Source organism: Enhydra lutris, unplaced genomic scaffold, assembly GCF_002288905.1.
Source record: "Enhydra lutris kenyoni isolate GAN:26980312 unplaced genomic scaffold, ASM228890v2 scaffoldscaffold39, whole genome shotgun sequence".
In the NCBI taxonomy this organism is placed as follows: Eukaryota; Metazoa; Chordata; class Mammalia; order Carnivora; family Mustelidae; genus Enhydra; species Enhydra lutris.
This window is the reverse complement of record NW_019154123.1, coordinates 14,552,564-14,567,941: the sequence shown is the minus strand read 5'-3', so window position 1 is coordinate 14,567,941 and position 15,378 is coordinate 14,552,564. Positions and strand designations below refer to the sequence as shown.

The 15,378-nt window shown below is 43.2% G+C and overlaps 1 protein-coding gene across 2 annotated transcripts in view; it reads right to left on the bottom strand.

Moving 5' to 3' along the window:
- Positions 1–15,378, bottom strand: part of LOC111155059 (NIMA related kinase 11) — a 241,177-nt gene that overhangs the window by 86,132 nt on the left and 139,667 nt on the right. For both annotated transcript variants that reach the window (XM_022515086.1, XM_022515087.1), the window contains one exon: positions 6,644–6,804. In XM_022515086.1, coding sequence (XP_022370794.1) covers positions 6,644–6,804 — 161 coding nt within the window. The remainder of the gene's footprint in view (positions 1–6,643; positions 6,805–15,378) is intronic.

The window sequence follows — 15,378 nt, the reverse complement described above, 5'->3', positions numbered from 1 at the left end:
CTTTAGCCTGGACAAGAAATAGTAGAGAAGGAAGGCAGAATAACCATGCTGGAAATGAGGGCTGGAATAGGGCCGGCAGTGGAAACTGTCCCATCAAAGTGACTCCTTTCAGCAACACACACTGGGTCTACAGAAGGCCTGTTACCGGGGTGCCTGGGTGGCTCAGTGGGTTAAAGCCTCTGCCTTCAGCTCAGGTCATGATCCCAGGGTCCTGGGATCGAGCCCCACGTTGGGCTCTTTGCTCAGCAGGGAGCCTGCTTCCTCCTCTCTCTCTGCCTGCTTTTCTGCCTACTTGTGATCTCTGTCGGTCAAATAAATAAATAAAGTCTTAAAAAAAAAAAAAAAGAAGGCCTGTAACCTGGAAGGTGTGACACATGAAACCGCTGGGTTCCTCTAACGCCTCAGCAAGATGGGCTGCTTTACAGCCTGGGACATGGGCGGCGGGGGGTGGGAGTGGTGCTGATGGAGAGATATTAAACAGCGGGGCTGACTGCTTCTTAGAACCGATGACCTCTGAGGCCAATTCCAGACAAAAACTGTTTCCTCCCATGCATGACGTCAGATCAGTTAGGTCAGATCATGCAAAACCCCAGTTAAATCAGCCCTACAGTTTGGACTCAAGAGTTCTGGCATCTTCTGTTAAATCAAACAAACAAAAAGATAGGAGGAGGAGAGAATTCTATATCCTGTAACAGATGTGAGAGACAGGCTCTTTTTTGTTTTAATTTCCATAACTTGGCACTGTTCCTAGAACGAGTGTAAATTTTGCTTCGTGCACAGGTCAGTAATTCTGTTCAGGAGAACAGGGCCAGACAATGCGGTGGCCCTTAGCTATCCCCTCACACCTACTGTGTTTACCCAGTCCTCACAGAGGAGAGATTATAATTGCCATAATTAAATAGTTGTCCCGAAAGACTGTATAAAGGAGTGTCTAAGACACATGGCAGATCTGCAGCTCTCCTACTTGTTAGCTCTGTGCTACTTGGTGGTTGCATTCCCCTCACGGAGCCTTAGTTTCTTCTTGTGCAAGCTGAGGCTATCACAACAGACTCATCTTTCAAGGGACCTGAGTTTTAAAGTCAGTGCTTAATACAGTAACCAATTATAGACTAATTATGCTGTTTCTTTTTAAGCATCAAATGGAAGAGCTGACTAGCACTGAGGAACTGCATTGTATGAAGAACACATGGTTGTAACTACTCTAAGTCTAGGGCAAGAATTCAAAGCACCAAGAGGTTCTCAACCTGAGAGATGCATGGACCCTGAGAGGCAGTGGGGGCTCTGGAATTATAGTCCTCAGCCCTTTCTCCATCTGGGGCTCCCACTTTTTGGTTCAAATGTCAGGCAGAACTGGCTGGAAATCACTAACCCAAGCTTTCTTCCTTTCTCTTGCCCACCCGCCTCGTTCCTCACTCTCACCTTCTCCCTTGTTGGAATTCCAGCCAGTTCAATTCCAGATTGATGCAGTTCAACTAGAATACACGCATTAAAGGGCCAACTTGCAAGAATGAAATAAAATATGCATCTGTGCCCATAGCTGAGGTGCACCCCTTCCATTTCTCTTCCAGAGCCAGCCTGCTGCCAGCCTTGCTGTGAAGCCAGCTAGCCGCCCACAGCTGCTGCTCCAGGATCGGCTCCTCCCGGCAGCTCGCAGCCAGTTCAAGCATTAGGAAACCAGAGCCAGGCCATTCCCACCCAGTCTGGCCTCCTCTGATGGGCAGGGCAGTCTTTGTCTGGGGCTCTCTTATGGCCACCGTGAAGACCTTTCCAGACCCTGCATGTTGAAGGTGTCATGCAGTCCTGCCTTCCCTTCCATTCTTACCTACAAAGGTGCAGACTAGCATCGTGGTTTGAGGCTTTCCCCAATTCTGTCTTGTCACCTGCTTCCCAGAGGACCTGGGCTGACATGATATATAAAGTACAGGGCGTAGAATAAAGGTTCAGGAGATGTTAGATGTTACTGTTATAACAATGAGGATTTGATTAAACTAATGACTCCACTACCAGAAGACGCTCAGAGGCACATATTCTCATGATGACCTGATCCGAGAGTCCTCAGTAGACTCTTGGGCCTCGCCTAGCCTACATCCATTTCTCTGCCCCGTGGCACCATTCCAAGGAGATCATTGCACTTTTCCTAATGCTTTGCTGTGCAGAGGGAATTTGAAAGCCACTAGAGGATTTGGTGAAAGCTTCAGAATTAGCTGGAAAAATGGGCCTCCACAGCCCTTTGTCTTGGCAAGAACAAACATTATGGTCCTAAGAGTCTTCTTAAAAATAAGTATTGCTGAAAGCCACATTCATTAAACAGAGCCTTTCCTGAGGGAGTTCTGTGTGAAGTCGTTATGGTCTACCTAGCGTGTGTATTCCTGATGCACACAGGACATTGATTAGTCTTGAAGAGAGAAATGGTGGTCAAGGCAACGAGGGAAAACAGAAGGGTCTCTGAATACACCCCATCAATCTGCGGCCCTAAAGCACATCCATTAGAGCAAAAACACTTTTCAGTGACAGGTCCCACAAATACTGTTGAAACCCATCTTACGATGACAGCTATAAACTCCATTCTCCTGAGATCTAAGAGGCTGGTTCCAATTCAGTGACCACAGCCTTCACAGAGTAGCTATCAACAATATGATAATGGCTTGTGATAAAGCTGCTGTTGATGTTCGGCTTAACACAGCAGAGAGGGAAGGAACGATCAGCAGCAATTAGGTGCTTAATAAAAACCACTTTGGAGATGCTGCTGCGGAAAAGATTGTCACAGGTGGTGCAAGGGACTCAGCAATCAATCCCAATGAAGCCCATGGCTGTTTTTTTTTTTTTTTGAAAGCACCTCTTCCATCAAATACAAACTATGTGACTTTTGCTCTACCTAAAGGAATAAGAATCAACTTGATCTGACTACTCACATAAAAGCCATGGGTACAAGGATCACCGAAGACCTTGGACACACTTGGGTCAAGGGTGAGACTAGGGGGAGGGAAGAGCAAATCCGAGTGATGGCTGCAGTTTTCACCCAATTCACAAAGCCAACAGTGATCGGGTCTCGGCATAGTGTTCTGTAACTACAATTTGAATGTCGCTAGTTAAATAACCTAGAAAGGGAAGAGCAGACACCCATCACAACCGCACACTCACCCCCTTTGGGGTGGAGAAAATAATATCAGATTACAGGAAAAACAAATGGGACTGCAGTTACCTATCTTTCCACAGATTAGTCAATGAGATTTCCACTCCTGTTTCTATTATACTAAGATTACTCTAGCCTGATACACATTTTGTACCAGAAAGAACACTGGCTGGTGAGCATGATAGACCCAGGCCTCTTCGTGGTTTTGAGCGCCTTCCCTAGTTGTGTGGTCATCACAGGCAACCTACTTCTCTCAGTGACTCAGTTTCCTCATCTGGAAAATAGAAATAAGAATAACTACCCAACAGGGTTTTGTGAGACAAAAATACCCATGTGAGTATGAGAAGCCTCAGCATCCTGTCCCAATAGATTTAAAATCAATTCACAAAGCCTAGCCTGTATCCATTTCTCTGCCCCTGTGGCACCATTCCAAAAAGATCACTCTTTTCCTAACACTTCACTGAGCAGAGAAAATTTCAGTTATCATATCACATGTGACAGATGCACGGCCCAGAGAGCAAAACTGCTGTCCTATATTTATAATTGGCCCTAAGAAATAAAAAGGAGGGAATTTTTTTTTTTAATACCACAGTTGTGAAATCTCACACTAACATTAAAGAGTTTGGGAAGTATCATAAAAAATCCACAAAATGGGGTGCCTGGGTGGTTCAGTCAGTGGGGCACCCGACTCTTGGTTTTGGCTCAGGTCATGATCTCAGGGTCATGGGATCAAGCCCTGTGTTGGGCTCCATGCTCAGCAAGGAGTCTTCTTGAGAGTCTCTCCCTCTCTCTCTGCCCCACCCCCAGCTCATGCACTTGCTCTCTATAAAATAAATAAATAAGTCTTTTAAAAAAACCCACAGGAGGCGCCTGGGTGGCTCAGTGGGTTAAAGCCTCTGCCTTCGGCTCAGGTCATGATCCCAGGGTCCTGGGATCGAGCCCCGCATCAGGCTCTCTGCTCAGCAGGGAGCCTGCTTCCCTTCCTCTCTCTGCCTACCTGTAATCTCTGTCTGTCAAATAAATAAATAAAATCTTAAAAAAAAAAACCCACAGGATTATGCTAAATGAAATAGATCAATCAGAGAAAGACAATTATCATATGCTCTCTCTGATATGAGGTATTTGAGAGGTATGACGGGGGTTGTGGGGGGAAGAGAGGGAAAAAAATGAAACAAGATGGCATCAGGAGGGAGACAAACCATAACAGACTCTTAATCTCAGGAAACAAACTGAGGGTTGCTGGGGGTTGGGGGGGTAGGGATAGAGTGACTGGGTTATGGACACTGGGGAGGGTATGTGCTATGGTGAGCACTCTGAGTTGTGTAAGACTGATGATTCACAGACCTGTATCCCTGAAGCAAATAATACATTATATGTTAACAAAAAAAAACCCCTACAAGAGGGCTGGGTAACATCATCATCATCATCATAATTAATATCTCATTAATTAATTATTAAATTCTAGATACTATTTTAAGTACCTTACATTGATTACTGCATTTTAATCCCCAGACTACTCTGTGAGGTAGGAGTCATTATTGTCCTATTTTACAGATTAGAAAACTGAGGCACAGTGAAATTTAGTAACTTGCACAAGGTCACACAACCTGCAAGTAACAAAGGCTAGTCTTGTATACAGGCATTTTGATTTCCAGCCCTGTGTTCCTATAAGTATGCCAAAGACGGGACTTCCAGAGTGGCTAGCAAAGTTCTATTTCCTGACCTGAGTGGTGTTTGCTGTATATTTTATTCATGTGTATTTTCTGAATCAGTTTAAATCTATTAAAAATAAAAAATAATAACACTAGTAGCTAAAATTTTGTCACTTGGTGCTTTGAGTAAAAATGGATGTGTTTTGTAACCATAGGCACAGAAAGATGGTTCTGCAATATTGTAATATTTGTGTCCTAGGGCACCTGGCTGGCTCAGTCAGAAGAGCATGGTGTGACTCTTGATCCTGGGGTCGTTAGCTCGAGCCCCAGGTTGGGTGTAGAAATTATTTAAATAAATAAAAAAGATTTGTCTCACATGTTTAGGACCGTGGCACAGAACGAAATGGGAATTGTATTTTAAACGTGTGGTAGGAGGTGCTGTTGTTCACCAGAGTCCATTGGAAAATGCGGAAATGATAGAAGGAAAGCATTTTTATTTTGGCATGCTGAATCACTCTCTGCCTTGACTGTATTTCTCTCAACATTCATCTACTTCTCTCTTCACGTATTTGTCTCCTAAATTCTCTTTCTCCTCTTTCTCTCATCCTTTTCTCTTCTTAGCCTCATATCCATATCCTTCTAGTTCCCCTTTCCTTGTCTCTTTCTCTTTTCTTATATAGAACCTGAGAACATTTCTTATTGGTTTTATTTATTGAATATTATAATATTTATTGACTATCACATATCTTAAAAATTATTGTATACAAACTTCAATTAATCCTCCTGAATTAAGTTCCCATTGATACAGGTACCCCTTGATTGACTTCTATTTTCCTAGCTTAATGATTTCCAGTAACAAAACAACTGTGCCTTAAGAAATTTTAGGACTGGGGGCACCTGGGTGGCTCAGTAGGTTAAAGCCTCTGCCTTCGGCTTGGGTCATAATCCCAGGGTCCTAGGATCGAGCCCCGAATCAGGCTCTCTGCTCAGCAGGGAGCCTTCTTCCTCCTCTCTCTCTGCCTGCCTCTCTGCCTACTCTCTCTCTGTCAAATAAATTAAAAAATCTTAAAAAAAAATTGGGGACTAGAAAGGTTACCATGTTATGGCCTAAGAGGAAAATGAAGTTTATGAGCATAATTTGCCCAAAGTAATCTGCTTAAGTCTTACATACCTCTTGCTTTTTTTCTTTCCTATAGACACCTGGCAGAGAAATCACATGCCGGGACTGTTTCTTAGCCTATAACCCAGATAGGGCTTTATCTTGCTATTGTTAAAGAGATATGCCAAGGACATACAGAGACTCCAGCACTGTGTGTAAGGATGGGCCCACAAAGGCTGGGTGTGGCCAGAAAGATCATACCCTAAGCCCGGGATCTCTGGGCCTCATTCTCAGAACTAATTTGTGAACTAGGACATGACTCAAAAATCTGATTACCAGGCAGAAAAGTGTATTTTTAAAAATCTCCATCTCTCTGCTAAAGAGACACTTGCATTCTTTATTTAACAGCTGTATACAGGGTGCTCATCAGTGCAGTGTGTATCATCTTCCCATTTGAATAAGTACTGGGTGCTCCAGCCCATCCCTCATCAACATGGTCCACACCAGAATCTCAGAACTCCATGCGGTCCTAGCTGTCCCTGGACCCATCACATTGGGCCTTTATAACAAACCCTAGTAACCCCCCCCAAAAAAAATGCAAACAAACAAACAAAGAAAAACAAAAAAAACAAAAAACCCAAACACCCTAGCCCCCCACCCCCACTTCAAGTTCTAAGATTTCCTTGACTCTCTTTGAGAAGTCACAACCTGGTCAGGACCTCAGACAGCTCCACATCTCTGTTGGGGAGCGGCCTATACCTGTTGGAATGTTCTGTAAGCAGGCTGGGGTCCCTCATCCTTGACCTCTTCCTCTGGTGCTGAGAACACTGTTTCTTCTTCTTCCTCCTCACTTTCTTCAGAACAGGAATCAAAGCCATCAGCATAATACTCTTCAGCCATAAGCGGGTCTTCAGGGATCTCTGAAATAAAGAATAAACAACAATCAGACCCTACACGTCATTAAATTATAATGAGTCTAGGATCTCCCATATTTTCCCAGAGATATATGTTATGTTTGCACTGACAAAGCTTTCATGGAGTGTAGAGCTGAATATTAGCTTCCTGAAAGTATCTGGCTGACTTTAATAAATACTCAACAAAATTAAACCAGTAGAGGAAGGGAGGGATGATTCATTTATATTTTGAGGTGGAAGAATAAAACCATGACATGAGAAGAAATGATCTCCTTTAAAGTCTTTACATTCAGAGGCATGAATCCTTATGACAAATGAGGGGATTTAGGAGCAAACACTAGATGAGAGGCTTCGGCTGCAGGACACTATTACACACCCACATTAAACTTCTGCAGAGGCTGTTGGAGCGGAACTTGGTCAGCACTCTTCCCTGTTGTTTCTTTTTTAAAGAAAATATTAGTTATGAGACCAGGCAAGATGGATAGGATATACAGCAATGGCATTTAGGCAAGCCGAGGGAAACATTATGGGTTTTTTCCCAACAGGCTATGAGGGCTTTTGAGGTGGAGTCAGCTGGGACCCTGCTTACTCACCTCTATACATAACATTTATTTTTTTTAAGATTTTTATTTTATTTATTTGTGTGAGAGAGAGCGCACATGCACAAGCTGCAGGCACAAGGATAAGCAGTCTCCCCACTGAGCAAGGAGCCCAATATAGGACTCAATCCCAGGACTCTGGGATCATGACCTGAGCTGAAGGCAGATGCTTAACTGACTGAGCCAACCAGGCATCCCTATTTCTTTTTAAAAGATGTTATTTATTTGAGAGAGAGAGAATGAGAGCGAGCATGAGAGGGGGATGGTCAGAGGGAGAAGCAGACCCCCTGCTGAGCAGGGAGCCTGATGTGGGACTCGATCCTGGGACTCCAGGATCATGACCTGAGCGGAAGGCAGTTGCTCAACCAACTGAGCCACTCAGGGGCCCCCTATTTTTTTTTTTAAAGGAAAGACCATCCATTTAAGTTGATGCCAAGAAGTGGCTACCTAAGTTATTTTATGCAATGTTATTACTAATTAAAAATGTAATTTTTACTTATAATGGTTTTCAACCAAGAAAGGCCAAGAATGGGTCACAAAACAACAACAACAGCAACAAAAGAATAGCGATATCAACTCCAATTTACTAAGGAAGCCCTAGGAATAGGGAGATACTGTTGGGGAGAGGAGTGACTTACAGTGACAGCCCACACATTAAAGCCATGGGCATTTCCGGCTTTGCACCAGACTCTGATTTATAAACAAAAATAACTCTTCTAATTTATAATAGCACTGTATTTCATCCCACTGTTGCTACTCTGTGTTTGCTGGGGGAAAATATGGAATTAGGGGTCAGAGAATCAGGTTTGAATCTAAGCTCTACCACCTCTTATGTAAGAAGTGAGGCAAGGGACTTGAGCTTCCTGAGCCAATTTCTCCAGTAAAACTGGCATAAGGGAAACGTAGCAGGGTAGCTATGAAGATTCAGTAATAGAATTCTTATGAAAGCATTGTCTATAGGGAAACTTTATAAAATGTTCACTCAATTTCCACATCTGAAAAAAGGGACTTTTTGTTAACTGATTCCAGAATCCTCTGGAAGTAAGACACTTAGTGGACTACTTTAAAATCTTTGTTATCTATGGTTTCCCATAAGACACAAGAGGCAGTGTCGTGGCATCAAAATTAGTCAGCTCAAAAGACAAAAATAACATATACTCAAAACTGCCTTCACCAGCTTCTTAGGAAGGCGCATATTGGGCATTTTGGTAACCCCAACACAGCCTGTTTCCCCTCAGATCACATGTTTTCAGTTGAACAGCAGATGAAGTAGATTATTTGTATATAGGGGCCATGTTTTGTAAAAATATTTACTCAAGATTGATTAATGGAATGGAATGGTGGACAGAACAATGTGACTTCCTGTGTCTCTTCGCCCAGCTCCCCAGCATCTCTCTTTTTCACAGATTGGTCCATTCTTTCCCCCTCTTCCCACTCCCTCCTATTTCCTCTTCCTCTCCCAAAGGCTCTCTGTCTGTCTGCCAGTTACTCATTCATTTACTTATTCCTTATATTCTCCCTTTTCCCCTCTATTCCTCTGCCCCTCCTCCTTTAGGCCAGAATATTTGCTTTCAAATCTGACTGTGACACAAGAGGAAATATCATTTACATTGTTGCCCAGCACACAGAAATGTGCTTATATTTGTGTACAAATATAAATATATTTAGAGTTAAAATGAAAGTTTCATGCATCAAGATTTACTCATACTAAAGATGACACATTCTAGTCTTTCACATTCTATTCAATTTTTTACATTTTTTTACAATGCTAGTTGCAACTTGTTAAAGTGATTTCTCAACACACAATTTGAAAAACACTGGTTGAGAATGCTGGCTTTGGAATCCAAAAGACCTACATTTAAATCGAGGCTCTAATATCAGCTCTGTGACAGGCATTATTTAAACTTCCTGTACTTCAGTTTTCTCACCTGTAAAAAATGGACATGACTGTAACCATCTCTGAGGATTGTTGTGAACATTAAATAGTATGATGGATGCAAAGCACTGTGTATATGGTAGGCACCAAATAGATGTCATTTACTAACATGTAACATAAAACTCTGTATACGTTTTGCTTGTAATGCACAACAGGAAGAAATATAAATATTAGACAATCACAGGTTTTTATCAAGTTTAATTTTATATATACACATACACGCACAAAATAGAATTACTTCTCAAAATCCATACCGCACCCATTTCAAATGGGCAGTAAGGCAGCAGGCCAAACCACACAGACAAACCCTTCTCTTGATAAATACCAAACCCTACCTTCCATAACATGGCTTCTGTGCAGTCTTAGCCTCAGATGAAAGATTCCCTCTCTTACCAGAGATCCCCTCCCAGGAAGAAGAGGAAGGAAAGAAATACTCAGTAGAATATGCCATCCTGGGACTTATGCCTGAGTCAGGAAACTGACTGGGATGAAGCCACCTCCAATATTTCTTAAACAAGCACCACTATCTTGGTGCATCTCAAAAAAGTTCATTTTCAAAAGGAAAAGTCAAAAGAAATAGAAGTCTGCTCAAACTGTGTTTGTCAAGCTATGTGTTTTTCAAACGCGGGCCCAGTTTGAAGCCTTGTTAGGCTAAGGCTCATTTCTCCTGTCATTGAGGGAAAATGGTCTGTGATAAATAGCTTTAATTTCCTCACACCCTGAAGTCAGCCTCATAACAGACGTGCTGGAGCGGCATTCCAGATCTCTACTAGGCTGGGTGGGCAGCGGCCGCATGTTTATGAAGGAATCCTATCATGGCTGCCTGAGCTTGGGCATAGTTGTTGCAGGTCCATGCTGGAGAAAAAGACAAGCAATCACCCTGTGCCACGAAAAGGATGCTGTTTGCCAGACCCTTCAATTAAGACCTTAATACGGGCACCTGGGTGTCAGTTGAGCCACCAACTCCTGGTTTCGGCTCATGTCATGATCTCAGGGTCAGGGTCGTGAGATCAGGCCCCAAGTCTGGCTCCGAATTCAGCATGGAGTCTGCTTATTCCCTCCCTCCCCCTCGGTCCACCCGCCAGTGCTCTCCCTTAAATAAAAAAATAAACAAACACATAAATAAATAAATAAATAAATAAATAAATAAAATCATTAAAACTAAAAAAGACCTTAGGGACACCTGGGTGGTCAGTTGTTAAGCATCTGTCCGGCTCAAGTCACGATCCCATGGTCCTAGGGTCGAGCCCTACAGCAGGCTCTCTGTGGGCAGAGGGCCTGCTTTTCCCTCTCCCACTGCCCCTGCTTGTGTTCCCTCTCTCACTATCTCTCTGTCAGATAAATAAATAAAATCTTTTAAAAAAGCAAATAAATACAAAATACAAAATAAAAAGGACCCTAATGTATACCTTCCTCTAAGACTTCAGTGAACATCAGTAGCCCCCTCGGGTATTATTATAACACAGATCACTAGGCCCTACCCAGATGCTGATTCATTAGGTCTGGAGGGAGGCCCGAGAATTGCATTTCAAACAAGTTGTCAGGGGATGCTGGTGCTGCTGGTCTGGGGCCACAACATCCAAACCACTGCTCTAGGATGTGACCAGTTCAAATAAAAGTACTATCATATATAATTACATAGACACACTATAATAAAATACATAAGGCTATAATACCTGTACATCTTCCAACCTTACATACTACAGACCCTAAAAAAATGAAGAAATAAACTTTACTTTAGAAGAGTTCAAACCTTTGTGTCATGAGTTTCTTAACTACTCACGATTTCTGTGAAGTTTTAGAGCACTATCCCCATTTTACCAATGGGGAAGAACAAAGCAGTCCAAAGTTACAACACTTCCACAGTTTGCAAAAGCACATTCATATCCATTATTACATTTAATCAGTGCAATGGTTATTCAAGCTAGACCAGGAAAACAATTTTATCTTATTTTTCAGACTGTGAAATTGAGGTTCAGACAGGCTAATAATCAACTGAAAGTCACACAGCTGTATTCAGGGTGGACACTAGATTAGAACACAAATAACCTGAATCCGATCTTTTTCCCATCGAATGGCGCTATTTCATGGGTAGCTAGGAATTTTCATGTTTGTTAGTAAAACCATGTCATAAATTAAAGTCATGATTGTCTTCCCCCACCACTCTGAAAGATGTTGGACAGCAAGGGATAGACTTTTGACTTCTGAGATGGGAAAACCAAGGCTTAGTCATCATGATGAACCGCCTGGAAGGAGCTGGGAATAGTGAATGCCAGGGCCCCTCCCTTAGACTCAGCCCAATTGTCACTACCCTTGACCTCAGATGTGCTCGAACTGCAGCGTACATCGGGATCCCCTGGAGGCCTGTTCAAGAAGATTCCTGGCCCCATGCCCAATGTTTCAGATGCAGTAGTCTTGGGAGGAGGGGGGCGCGGGCTATGCGGCAAGACGCTGTTGCCAAGTCTGGCAACACACTTCGAGAACTACCATCCTACCTCTTAGGACCTTCAAGGAGAAAGTGACATACAAGTGCAACTGTTTAGTGAGACATTCCCCCATACTTCATCAATTATTGCATCAGCTCTTCAAACTTCTAAAATGATCAGGAAAATGCACCAAAGAATTTAAAAAAAGAAAAAAAAAGAGAGAGAGAGGCAATAAAACAAGAACTTTGCGTAAAGTCAAAACCAAGTTTCCTCTAAAGGAACTTGGTTATGTGGCAGGAATACCTCAGCCTGCGCACCCGCCACCACCCTGAATGATTCTAACCATTCAGTACACCGTGAGCAGGTGCATGCCATGAGCTTAGCACAGTGGTTTCTACAGGGTGGTCCCAGAAGAGCAGTAAGAACATCACTTGGGGTCTTACTAGAAAAGCAAATTCTCATGCATGCCAGACTACCTGAATCAGAAACTGGGGTGAGGGTCCAGCAATCTGCATTTTAGCAAGCCCTCCAGGGGGATCCTAGAAGTTTAAGAACCACAGACTTAGCACAATGCCTAGTACTTACTGTCTGCTCAGAGAAAAAGAGCTTCTACTGATACCCCCCATTGATAAGCTCTTAGGAGGCAGGAGCCAAGCCTATCCTGTTCCCTGTGGCTTCTCCAACCCGTGGCTCAAAGCAGGCACTCCAAACTTTTTGTCGAATAAATGAATGCCTATGTTTCTAAAAGATAAGGACTTTCAAACTATCACATAGTATTTCATATAAAGAATTTCCTAATCTTTGGGGGAGGGCCAGGAGAAGGCAGAAAGGGAATATGAAGATTTTTTTCCCCCTGAGACCCCTCTTTCTCTCCTCTCTCTTGCAGACTTGGAACTTTTATCTCAGAAGGAATCATAATTTGCAACAGTAAAAAATGTCTTCTTCATACCAACATCTGCAGCAGTCTCTGAGTCTAGACTACGCAATGTGTGACGGCAGTCACTGGTAGACTGTGCTCTCCTCCAGGTGCCCAGACTCTGCTTCAGCTGCAAACCACTCTCCACACATCTAAAATAGTGTCAGAACGGATCAGTGACCAAGTGACTTGTGATTTAGGAAATCCAACAGATGCACTCACACTTTTCTGCCCCTTCTCCTAGGAAGCCAGCAATATCCACAGGACACTTTTTAAAATGGTTCTCACTGTGCCACCATCTGGGGGAAAGCATGTCCTCATAGAGAGCATGCTCTCTCCTTCTGCTGTGGCTGAGCCAGCTGGGACTGAGTAGGGTACCTCGGGCCAGGCAGCTGCCCAGGGATGCCCTTCTTTACTTTTCCTTTCTTTTTTAGTTTTCAAAGTGGGCAATGGCTTTATTATGAGCCAGAAAAAAAACTGAACAAAAGCTATAATATGAAGAAACTGATCTATTGTTAGATCTTGATGTGGCCTCCAAAGACCATGTTCTCCCATTATAAATTGGGAGCAGCAGTGCTCAGAATGACAATAGTTATTATTACACTGACAAGGCAGTTCTCAGAATTTCTTATTTTCCTAAAAATGGCACTTGTGGGTGTGAAAAAGATTGCCTTAATCCATTTTTTAATGAAAACATTTTAAATAAAGACATCACCTCATATGTAGGAGAAATCTGTGATTAACATGCTACATCATTCCCCAAACTACTGGGTGAGACAATGTCTGGAGAAGGCACTCAGAGGCAGACACTGTCAATACTGAGCTGCCTCAGTTTCCCCAGGGAGCTCTGTCTTGTGTAAGGTGGGCAAGTTGGGATAAAAAACACAGAAACTGAAGCCCAAGTTAACTGGTGATGTCTGCTGCTTCTGAGGAAGGCTGCCTCCCAGCAGGAGGGGGACTAAGGAGTAGAGATTAGAAGATAAGCTATAGGGTCAGCCTGAGGTTCAAATCTGGCCATTGTTGTGTATGGGCTGTGTGACCCTGGGCAGCCTCTGTCACTTCTCGGGTCGGTTTTCTAACTCTAAGTGGGCATAGTGAATACTACTGGTGTGCCACTGAAACCTCCTAACCAGACACATTTTGGCACACTCACACTCTAGGTGCCATGAGTGTTGGTTGCTGTGTTTGTCAACTCAGGCTGCCACAGCAAAATGCCACACACTGCGAGGCTTAAACAACAAAAATGCATTTTCTCATAGTTGTGGAAGCTAGAAGTCCAAGGTCAAGGTGTCAGCCGTTCTGATTTCTCCTGGGCGGCTGACCCTCCGCACACTGGTGCTCCTGGTGTTTGTCAGTGTCCTAATCTCCTCTTCTTACAGAAGGACCAGTCGGGTAGGATTGGGGCTCAACCTAACAGCCTCATTTTATGTTAATCACCTCCTTAAAGGCCCTATCTCCAAATGTAGTCACATTATAAGGTACTGGGGGTTAGGGTTCAATACGTGAATTTTGGGGGAACAAAATTCAGCCCATAACAATGGCTAACAGGGCACAAATGTTCCCTTCTCCAGACAAGTGCTCTAGAATCAAAGAATTTCCTTAGCAAAGAGGTTATGCATTCCCCCCATTGTGGAGAGCAGCCCTGGCCAGTGACTGGATGACTTACAGTGGAGCCAGCCCCCTGGTATCACTCCTGCTCCAAGTGGGATCGGGCTCCTTCCACTGCTGCCCTGTCTAGACATATCCCCCTCCCCCAGCCCGAGTGCTCACTCAGTAAAACACATGCACCAGAATAACCATCTCAGGCTCTGCATCTAAGGAGCCCAACCGAAGACTTGGGGATGTTACAATAATAATATGTGAACTCATGAGTATAGCATACAATTTTACAAAAGATAAGTGCTGCTATTCAATTATGTAAACACCTCTTAAAGGAAAACAGAGGACAGTAAGGTCAAATTCTTTTATATTATACATTTAATCCTCAAGACTTTCTAGAAAACAATAGAGCCCATACCTATGGACACTGCTAAAGTGAGTCATTTGTCAGATATCCGTTATATCTCAGACACCTCAATTTTTTATCTCTTGAGGTCTAATCTCCTCACCCTGCTAAAATTTTCTTAAAATGCTCTATCTAGTATGGTGTCCAGAGCATAGTAAGTGCTTAATAAATGACTGTAAGTATTCCCTTCAGAGGCAGAAAATGTTAGTTTTCTTCATAGCTTACATACCAAACATAAGTACCTATCATTCCAATTTTAGCAATATGCTGCTGAAGCAAGAACCCAATTTTAAGTATCTAGAAAAATACCTGACATGAGTGCAGAGGAAGAAAAGATGATCCCTTCTGCCAGAGACAAGAGGAGAGCTTTGGCTGTACTCCATAGAAGAGGTAGGGAAGGAGCGGGAGGGGTCAGAGCTGACAAGCTGCTAGAAAATCACATGCTTCTTGAGATGCTACACTCATCAGACACTTAGCATAGTAGGTGGAGAGACTGGGCTTGCTGTCTGAACCAGTAAGTGCCAGAGGAGGCCCCAGCCTCAGTACCTGAGACACAGGCAGAGAGAGCCTGCACGGCAATCATGAAGAGAGCTCTGGACAAGCTTCGGTTGAGCCAAGCTTCCTGTCATCTTGGGACAGGGCGTCCAAAGCAATGTCTGGATTGTATCATTATTGGTTTGTAAAAGAATTTATACATA